Source organism: Gadus macrocephalus, chromosome 3 (genome assembly GCF_031168955.1).
Source record: "Gadus macrocephalus chromosome 3, ASM3116895v1".
Lineage (NCBI taxonomy): Eukaryota > Metazoa > Chordata > Actinopteri > Gadiformes > Gadidae > Gadus > Gadus macrocephalus.
In genome coordinates, this window is record NC_082384.1 from 6,549,455 (window position 1) to 6,560,235 (window position 10,781).

A 10,781-nucleotide genomic window follows, 5' to 3' on the forward strand; every position below is an offset into this window, starting at 1 on the left:
CCTCCTGCACATCGTCCTCAAAACTGTACCTTACAATAACAAGCAGAATTGCCCTGTTTTCCACATCAGTGGACTCATCGACCTGGATCGCATACCACGGTGAACCATTCACCCTCTCCAACAACTGTGCTTCAATATCCTCCGCTATATCATCAATTCGCCTATGGATGGTGCTGGCTGAAAGAGGTACCGAGCCTATCTTTTTTGCTGCAGCCTCCCCAAGGTGTTCATTGCACATGTCTTTTGCAGCAGGCAGAATTAGCTCTTCCCAAATAGTAAAGGACTTCTTACACTTAGCTATGCGACTAGCCACTAAGTATGAGGCTTTTAGCACAGCCACGTTCACAGATGTGAATGTTTTAAGCACTATATTTTTTCACGATTCTTGCTCACGTATTTTACTCTCGAAGAAGTCAAGGGGTTTGTCTTTAAGTGTAGGATGCTTGGCTTCTCAATGTCGAATAAGCTTTGACGGTTTCATAGCTTCATTCGACAACGTATCGCCACATACCACACATAACGGACTTGGTGCATGTGACTCACCGGCCTCTATAAACCCATATTTTAGGTATGACTCGTCATACTTTCGATTGAAAGACGGTTTCTTGCTCATTATCGTCAGTGAGTCTTTTCCCCCAGCTACCCCTTCCAAAACTTTCTAAACACGTCTGTTTTGAGTGGCTCATTTTCGTGGTTGAGCTAACTTAGTGTGACACTACTGTTGAACTGAACAAGTGAAGTGAGCTTTGGCTGCGCGCGCAGCCGCTGAAGCCAATGTTGAGGGCGGGATAGACACAGTTATGCCTAAGAAAAGAAGTTAAGACCTTGCCAAAAATGCAAACATGTTATATGCAACAACTGCATATAGACTTATGGCATGTAAAAGAGTGACAGTATTGCAAAGTAAATTGACCTTATTAAGTATGCATGCATTTTGCATGAATCTTTTTTTATTTTTATTATATATTTTTTTTTACTTATGTCGTAGCCTACGAACCTACGGCCCGGTTAGGAATGTCCCGTGGTTGGGGACCGCTGCCCTAGGGGAATACCTGATCGCCTCGACATGTTTCGATTGGTTGAGATTTTCACCTCCTGAAATTGATTTATTTTCATTTTGAAAGAAACAACAAATGGAAGCAATGGAAAACGCCATCTCTCATTCGGTAAAGAACTGAAAATCCGGTTGCCAGGGCAACGTGACGTTTTCACTTTAGTACTCTATTTGACTGGAATGAATTAGCAGGTGTCCATATATCAGGGGTCAGGGTTTAGGGACTAAAACTAGAATAAAACTACGAAGGAAAGCAATGACTAAAATGTGTCTAAAACTGATAAGCATTTTCGTCTAATGACTAACGCCTCGTGCCCACTGCACCGTCAGTCAACGGACGTGGGAAGGCGTGGCTGACGGATGGGGGAGTAGTCTTTGCAGAGGCATCCGTCAGCCAATCAAATCGCTTCGCCGGGTTCTTCCCGCTTCTTCCTGCTTGTTGCGAGGCAAGATGACCCGCTTTCCCGCTTTCCAGTATCGTCAGAGCCCGAGTCGCGTCACAGTGCTTAAATTTGCATACGCGATCTGATTGGATGACGGAACCGTCGCTGACGAAAAAGTTGAACATTTTTCAACTTTCTGACGGTGGCGAACGCTCCAACTGAACGGACGGATCCACAATGCATTGCGCGTCCGTCCCCATTCAAAGTCAATGGGCAACGGTCAACTGACGGAGGTAGTGGGCACGGGGCGTAAGACTAAATCTAAAATAGCTGACAAAATGAACACTGCTAGTAGCTAGGGGAGAGCCGGGTCGATTGAAACACTTCAGTTAAACGTCTTTTTCAAAGATGACGTTACGTATACAAATAATTTCAACATGTGATCAACAACTCACATGTATGTTATCTTAGTTACAAGTGTAATTTAATACATATGTTGGATGATCGAGCTGTTTTTTAACTTTGAAAGTAAGTTGACATCTGTTTCAAACGCCCCGCCTAGTCGGGACGTTTGAAACACACATGCGGGACGAATGAAACAGCATATTATAAAAATAAACTATTGAACTTACTCTTGTTTTTTTGCAATATCCCGGACAACATAGTAGTGTACTCGTCATTGCTAAAATTTCACATAATTCCGCATAAATAGGTTAAAATATATTTTTGGCCCGTGCGTAATTGTGCGTAATTGTCAAGATGCACATTTCGATTAAAACTCACCTTTCTTCTTTTGGACGACTACATTTTCATTAAATTTACTTATTTCCCTGTCCTAAGTCATGTTTAGGGATACACAGTTGAACATCCTTTTATTTATTTTAAACAAAAACTACCACGTCAACCGGATAACATGACTCCTGTTGCGTTTGAAACAAGTGTTTCAATCGTCCCTACAGCGACTACTGACAATTTACCTCTAAACTTCAAAACTCTTGACATTGCACACTTTAACACAGGTTTAAGTACTAATTCATCTGTTGTATAGTCATATTATTACGGCATGAAACAAAAAACACAACTATTTATCACAAAAAAAATACCGCAGGAAGGATTTTAGTTTGCGCTCTCGAAAACAGGTTTGGGGGATAACATTTGAACGGTGGGACGTCATTGCACGAAATTTCGTGGGGTTGGTCAGTCTTGCGTGCTGAACGTAGGGACGAAATTTGACGTGAAAGCCTTGCGTGGTTTTCGAGGAAATCGCTGTGTTTCAATCGTCCCGTGTTTCAATCGACCCGGCTCTCCCCTACTACATAAACGTTTACTAAACGAACGTTTCAAGATAAATGGAAATATTGAATTACTTGAAATGATTATTGATGTGAGGACACATTATTCCACTTTAACAACAATGTAACATATTGTCTACTATATGACTATTTGATTGAAGATTGCTATTTGTAATTGTATTTTTTACTTGTATTTATATATTTGATTGATTACAATTGTTAATAAAAATAATAATAATAAAAAAGTGAACATAAAAAACGCGTTTGCACTGTCTTTCGCATAGCCATATTGTGTTTTTGCTATTAATAAATAGGTTTTTCCTCGTTTATGTCACTATCAGAAACCCGTTAAAAGAATAATACAATGTTAAAGGCCCACTATGCAACTTTGGTTTTTTCTTTGCTGTTTCTGGGTTTTCGCCGTATTTGTGCGCGCATTATTCAGTACACAGCTCCCCCTGCAGCTTCGGAATACAACACTGTCGTAAAAACTCATTGACAACGCACCGCCCCCACCCACTTCTACCGTGTGCGCTTGTTTTCAAAGGAGCCGGCAAAGCGTCTGAAGGATGTCTGAGGTACGTGTGTATTCTATCTATTCATGAAGAGTAGACAATGTCTTTGATATTGAAGTACTGTATTCTTGTGTTGTGTTACACTAAATAAAAACCCATCGTTTTTGTTGTTTGACGGGGAGATGTTTTATCCTAGATTTAATTTGTTGTATATTTTCTGACCGATCAGTGTCAGGCCTACTTAGTGTTGGTCAACATAATACATGACGATAGCATGAACAATTTGCACAGCAACCGTAGTCTACATTTATGTATCTTCTCAAGTAGGTGTAGTAATCTATGTTGTAATTTATTCTATCAAAAATGGTATGCTTATTATTTACATCAGATCATTGTATGCTTTTGCAGACCTCAACTTCTACCACGTCGTCAGACTTCACTCTTGTGCCGATGGGCTCGAGGAGAAAGCAACGAACTCCACGGGGGGGTAGAAACAAACGAGGGAAGGGGTCAAGGGACCTTGATGCGGACACTCAAAATAGACTCGAAGATCTGCAGAGGCGCCGCACAGCAGAGACAAAGGTTTGTATACAACCGCAATGTTTACAATTACAATGTTCACAACCCAACAAGATATCACATACATTTGATTTTAGGCCTACCCCAGTGATGTAATATAAATGGTTGTACTTTTTTTCTTGAAGGAAAAACTAGACTGTCTGGAGCCTGGCCAGAAGGACACGATTTTGGAAAAAATCCTGAACAGGTCTCCAGGCATGATGTTTGACGTCATGTCACTGATGGAGGAACCCCTGCCCCCTGAACCCGACGGAGCTCTCCCCCACTGGTGTACATGTAGACACTGCAGGGAGATGGACACTGACCTGGAAAAAGTATGCTGTCGCTAATTGCCACTCAATTGCATTAGCAACATGGCATTTTATGTCTTGGATGAGGGGGTGTTGCGGCTGGCGAGGGCTGCTTGGAATGACGTTTTTGCTCTTGAGGACAGCCAAGAGCCAGGAGTGGAGCAGAGACAGTTTCGCCATGCTGCATACAGACAGTTTGTCCTGTGGCAGCATGGCCGCCTCGGAGTGGGCAGAAGGGTGGTCATACCCAGCTGCTGTGTGTGGAAAGTGAGGGACACTTTTCCTGACTCCAGGGGCCAGTACACGGGCTTCAGAGTGAGACGAATTGATGTTTAGCTATTGTAAATATTGAAATAAAAATCTTTGTACAGTTTTAAAATGTTTCCCCCTTTTTTTATACGACTGCAGTTTATACACCTGAATGTTACTTTATAAAGTAAATCAATTTACATTTGTAGCCAAAAAAACGAACCCAATACAATTGTCTACCACCTGGAGATTACCTTTGGATGTGCGCAACACCTAGTTTTTATCTAAATTTCATTACATTTGTTATATGTATCTTTAGTTTGTTATATTTGTTCAATGAAAGACACTTTATTTTTGTTATTGGAAAAAAAGAGCAAGGCTATATGGTGGCATCCTCTTGTGGGTTTTCAGGAAACATGTTTCCTCGTGCTAATTGCACCCTCACAAGCTCGGATGTGGGCGGTGGCTGAACAGGGGCAAGCAGGCCGAGCCGTCTTGGGTCACCAGCCCTCATCGTCACTGTTCGGGGCAGGCCAGTTCCACTTGCTATCCTACGGGACAGGATGGCTGTCTGTATCTCCCATATATAGCTGTACTTTTTTATTTCCTTAATTGTGCCGACTGTCCAGTTCTTTGTCTTCTTGTTGTACGACCGTTTGTACCTGGTGTCAAAGGATGAGATAGATTCATTATTCAGCCCAACGCTTATGAACCATAATAAAGTTCTCTTGACATTAGTAGGTAAAATTCTAACAACTTACATCTTGTGCCCTTCCCTATTACGTGCTGCCTGACGTTGGTTGTGTTTGTTATAATCAATAGCCGCTAGAAGGGTTTGTGTCTTGTACACGAAGGGTGTGTATCCCATGCGCTTTGCTGCGTACATCAGGACGTGGTTCTGGAAACTCTCCAGGTCTGATGTGGTCCTATGGGGTTTGGTGGGAAATAGATAAGAATAACACCGTTAGCAGAAAAAACAGCTATGCTTTCCAATACATACACCGACAGTCACATAGTAAAGTAAAGTAAAATAGTGGGGGGTGGGGTTTGCAGTTGGCCAGGTCTGGAAATTTTGTTTTATGCCCAAAACAGGCATCTCGGAATATGCATGTTCATTATTGAATAAAATTTCAATAGCTGGAACAACCTCAGTCAGTACATTCAGGTTCTCACCTATTTCTTGGAGTACATGTTGATGAACCAAGACCTGAGCAACTGCATCAAACTCCTAATTCTTTGCTTAGTGAAATCAGGTGGTGACATCAAAATCATGTGGTGCATCAAAAAGTAATACCAACAAAAATGCTCACCTGAAGTTAAGAAACTTCTTCACCAGGTTCAAAAACCTCTTTTCCAGCACGATTGCCGTCAGTGCCTTGTAACATGCAGAACCTGTAATCACAACACACAACACATAGTAAGTCAAATGGCTGCATCCATACAGGAGCAGAATCTGTTATCACAACACATCACACATGGAGAATGAAATGGCTGCATCCATACAGGGGAATCAATTCTGCTCTTGTATTATTGTTCTTTAATTACCTTGTACGATCCAGGGCTTATCTCCACTGTCCCCGTCCAGGGGCTCATGTTCACAACAGCCGGTGGCCCAAACATGTTCATTACGAACGTGGTGTAGCACACCAACCCACGTCAGCTACACAAAAATAAAAGAACATGAACCAGAGGTTCAAATTATATTGGACAGCATGACAAGTTATTGGAAATAAATACTAAGCAAGTTTATTCCATTTTCACATCTATGGAAACTGCCTGCTCTTAGCCGGCATTGTTCCAAAGGACTGTAGATGTGAAAGACATATCCTGACATTTACATATTGAAAATATACTAGCCTTAGGTTGTGTTTCAGCCCGCTTCTATGCAAATAGAAGATATAAATCTTCTGCAAAGTTGCTGTAAATAGCAGAATGTTAAATGTGAAAAGGGCTTTAGTCAACAAACCTTGAACTGCTCCCCACTTTCTGCCTTCTTGCTGCAAAACCAAAAATGGTTGACTATGTCCTTTGTCCACACCAGAATGCCACTGTGCTCCTTTTTGGACCCAGCCTAAAGGACACTAGAAATGTTTATTTACTTTTCAATCATGTCTTGTCACATCACAGTTATGCCAGGATATTAGAACAGACCAACATGCTTCATGTAAATAAACCCTCAATAATTCCAAGACACTTGGAACTATGGGCATGAAGTTTCCCCATCCAAAGAGCACCTCCAACTTGACCGAACTTTTGAATGGCTTTAGATGACTCATGGCTGAGAGTACAGTATGGAACAATGTTGTAAAAGCTTACCCGGAAAAGTCTCTTGCTCAGACTTTTTGCAGCATGCCAGATATCAAGTGAATGCTGGATACCCCAATCTTTGTACTTGCCACGCTCTGGATCTGTAAAAATAAAAATAAAAGATTAACACCAATGCTACAATTGACCTGGTAAACCAACTGGGGGTATCCATCTCGAATTGTGTTCAAGCTGGTGTCTTTTACTAAAAGACAACAGGTTCAGATATGACGGTCTCTCTGCACAGACATAGAAATTATATGTTTACACTGACCGGTCCTATTGATAAATCTCTGATATCCGTTTCCGTCCTAAATCAGGCGGTTGCTAACGACAGGCAGAATCCTACACATTTTCTAAGGACATTTGAAGCCAAGACATCACATGGACATTAGCAAAATGAGGATGAGGAAGTCCTTACTTAGCAAGGCAGAGATCTGGGGGTGGTCATCAGTGACCACTTCTTTAATGGGAAGTTCCTGCACTGGAAAAAGTCTTTCATTGAACCAATTAAAAAAATTTAGGGTAATGGTTCACATCTATATTACATAACTTGAGCCAATGACAAATATATAGCTTGCCTCAAACAATATTTCCTATGTTCATAAAAACAAAATAATACAACTTGGCACCAAGTATAATTCTATTCTTTGAATGAAGTTAATACATTTAAATCGTATGTTAAATCCTAAACAAAAAAATATTGATTCACTCCAACAATTGTTTCTCATTTAAGAAATATCTATCAGAAATAATTTGTTTTATCCAATCAAAAAGATTACAATTTAATCAAACAATTGTTTCTCATTTAAACGTGAACATTTTTAAACATAACATATTTTTGTATACAATATTAACAATCTAAATGGCAGAGTTAGGCCTACTCCAGACCTCCCTCCAGACACAGACAGGCTGTGCTAGCTCACAGAACCAGTGAGTCATCGTCACTCTGGTCAAGGCTCTCTACTGCAGGTTCAGCTGTAGGTGCTACCTTGAATGAATAAGCAGCTGATGTTCCAAAAAGCTTCAAAACATGATCAGGCAGCTGGTGCTCAAAGCAAGCATCACCTGACAGCTTTAATCCATATCGGATGTATAGGATGGAGTTTAAGGTCTGCAAGGACATCCGGTTCCTGAGTTTGCTTTTTACCACGAGGACTGAGCTGCCTGTAAGTGCGTTGAGACGGGGGAGGGGCCGCGCAGGCACCCGGTGCTCGTTGTGAAGAGGTAATAGCGATAGTGCTTTCACCTCAAAAAGTCGCCAAAAGTCACCAATAGCAGCTGAAAAAGGAGCTAGATTTGTCGCTTGTCGCTGTTTTGAAAAAAAGTCGCCAAAGGGGTCTGAAAAGTAGCTAAATATAGCGACAAAATCGCTAAGTTGGCAACACTGCGGTTTGGTCCAGTAGTCGTAAGCGTCTTTGTATTTAATGCGCATGCGCAGGCTTGTACGTAACCTTGAAATTGTACATTTGTCTAAACAAATGTTTCTAAATTGAGCTCCTAATCAAATATAACAGTGTTTAGGAAGAAAACAAAAAATGTTTATTTGGATTGAATGACAAAATTATTAATCAGTTGAATACACAACCTTAAAATTTTACATTTGTCAAAATGGATATTTCTTAATTGTACGATCCAAATTAAAAATATCTATATTTCACAGTATTTTGAAATAAAAAAAAGTTATTTAAAAAATAAAACAAAATGTTTATTTGAATTGAATTAGAAAATAATAATCAGATGAAGTACGGCTTAAAAACTTTTTTCCAGTGAGGAGCAGCACATCCATGGTCCTTGTAAAGCACTCCCTCTCCATGATCACAGAATTTCGGCTAGTCTCACGTTTGTCAACCGAAACAATGTAAACTATATCTCTGGAGTCTTGCTCTAGAGTGGTGTAGGTGCAAAACTGGGCACAATGACCTGCAAAGTAAGTACAGCTTGTCACCCTTCACACAGTGGAAATACTCATAACCAAAAGCAACACACTTTACATTACAGAACTTACCAGGAGAATCCATTCTGCCATCACCTAGTGAATAGGGCAAACAGAAATAAAGAATATTAGAGCCGAAGTTCCAACTTGAATTTGACAGTTAGTTTTTCACGAATATATAAATGCAATCAAGAGAAAACTGACCCAAGACAACAACATTGTCCTTTTCATGCAAGCGCTCTAGGACTTCCGCCCTGGTTTTCTCCCAGTATTCCTGCACAGGCTCTATGCAGTAGGCATCCTGCAGCCTGAAGTGTGTGCCCTCTGCAACCATACCCATGTTCATGAATTTGAACAGGAGGGCCACTTTTCTGTAGTTGCCTGACAGCAGAATGTTCATGGACAGCATAAAATCACCACCCTGCATGCCAAACTTTAGTGTCGGCTGTGAATTCCACTGCCACACTGCGTGTCCAAAGGGACGCAGCTAAAGAAAAGAAATTAAAGTTATTCCACAAGATATTTATGCAATCACAAACAAATGTTCACAGCTTTGACACATCTATGCACATCGTCACAGTTGCATTTAAAATGCAACTGTGACGATGTGCACAACAGCTAGACAATCAGTAAGCAAATGTCCCTCTTGGTTTGAGATTGATCCGAAATGGCCGAGCACCAGGGCATGCTCCAGACTGTTTGTCCCTGTGGCTGCACTTTTTCATGGGCAAACTCAAGTGTTTGGCAAGTGTAAGGAGGTTGTCATTGAAGGCGATATTGGCTCTTTTACCAACCAGGTCCTCCTCAGACACAACTCTACGCTGCCCAGGAAGATTATCTGGTTCCTCATCAACAGGTTCTGGCATTTCAAAGTCCAGCACTGCTTCATCCAAACAAAGTTCAGGTAGCTGTAGTGTGTTGTCACAGACGTTCCTGTATAAATAGGAACACAGGCAACGTCCTGGGCAACGTCCACTAGGCAACGTCCTCAGACCTCCGAGACGGATGGATAATAAAACGCAGCATTTGATGCACCTGCTAATATGATGTTGCTGCTGCTAAGGGGCTCTTGGTAAAGGTGGCTGCTAAGGGGCTCTGGGTAACGGTGGCTGTTTTTTTGGCTCTTCGGAACAGATGTTGATCTTCCAATACAGTCTTTTAAGTGAGATATGAAATTATTTCTCCTTATGACGGATTTGTCACAGGTGAGGCAGTGGAAAAGGTGAGCATTTTAAGCTGCATTTGCAGATACGGTATTCTGCAAGACAAAATATTTCTTACGTTAGTTATTGACAGCCTCACACAAGCACGGTATGTGCTTCTGTAGACCACATACCGTAGTTGTTATGTGTAGGGGAAAAGGGAGGGGAGGGTTATAATTTTTCCCAACAATATTTTACAGTAAATTCAGAGTGATCATACCTCCATGGCGGACCGCCCCATCCAAGTGGTTTCTGAGATGGTACTGTATACTGTGATGATGTTGTGTTGTCCGAAAGGGACAACCTCTGCTGTGGGAAACACTGGCTCCTCGCTGGCCAGGAAATAGGTGGGATACTGAACAAAAACAGAAGAAAACCCTAACTTCACAAGATGGTCGCAGCGTCAGGGAGTGCAACGCAGGCAGGTCTGCCATCTTAAGATAACTCAACAAACAATCCTACTTATAATATTCATACCTCTGTCGCATCGTAGTGTTTAAGTCCCGTTTTCTCTCCTACATATTGTTGTTTGGCACAACATTGGACAACACAAACAATGGCAGCTGATCAACAAAGCCAGATCTCCCTACAAACTTTATGGGATGGAATACAACAAATCAAAACTGAAATGCTTGCTCATCTCACCATTCAAACAAAATTGTGCAGCATTCACGTTTCTCTAGGCATTCTTGGAGAACATGTGGCTTCACTAGAGCAGCGGGTCGGAGCAAACGAGGACAACGTTACAAATCTCAGCACGCTGACTAAGGAACTAACCAAAGACAATGCCTACCTGATGGACAAGATCCAGGACCTGGAGAACAGAAGCCGAGCCTCTAACCTTCGTTTTGTAAGGATTCCTGAATCCGCGGAGGGCCGCGATATCCTGGGGTTCATGTCCAAGTTAATTCCTCAGTTTTTTCCCACTCCTCCGGTCATTGAGCGAGCCCACCGCACGCCTACGTTCGGCCACAACG

At 41.6% G+C, this 10,781-nt stretch overlaps 1 protein-coding gene across 1 annotated transcript; it reads right to left on the reverse strand.

Annotated features, from left to right (window-relative positions):
• Positions 1 to 4,731: 4,731 nt before the first annotated feature.
• Positions 4,732 to 9,136, reverse strand: LOC132453704 (uncharacterized). The gene is made up of 8 exons (XM_060046651.1): positions 8,807 to 9,136; positions 8,675 to 8,698; positions 8,416 to 8,589; positions 6,679 to 6,770; positions 5,908 to 6,022; positions 5,673 to 5,754; positions 5,124 to 5,288; positions 4,732 to 5,024 (listed from the first exon to the last, which is right to left on the reverse strand). The coding sequence occupies exons 1-8, from the start codon at positions 9,027 to 9,029 to the stop codon at positions 4,742 to 4,744; spliced, it is 1,158 nt and encodes a 385-aa protein (XP_059902634.1). The 5' UTR covers positions 9,030 to 9,136; the 3' UTR covers positions 4,732 to 4,741.
• Positions 9,137 to 10,781: the final 1,645 nt, after the last annotated feature.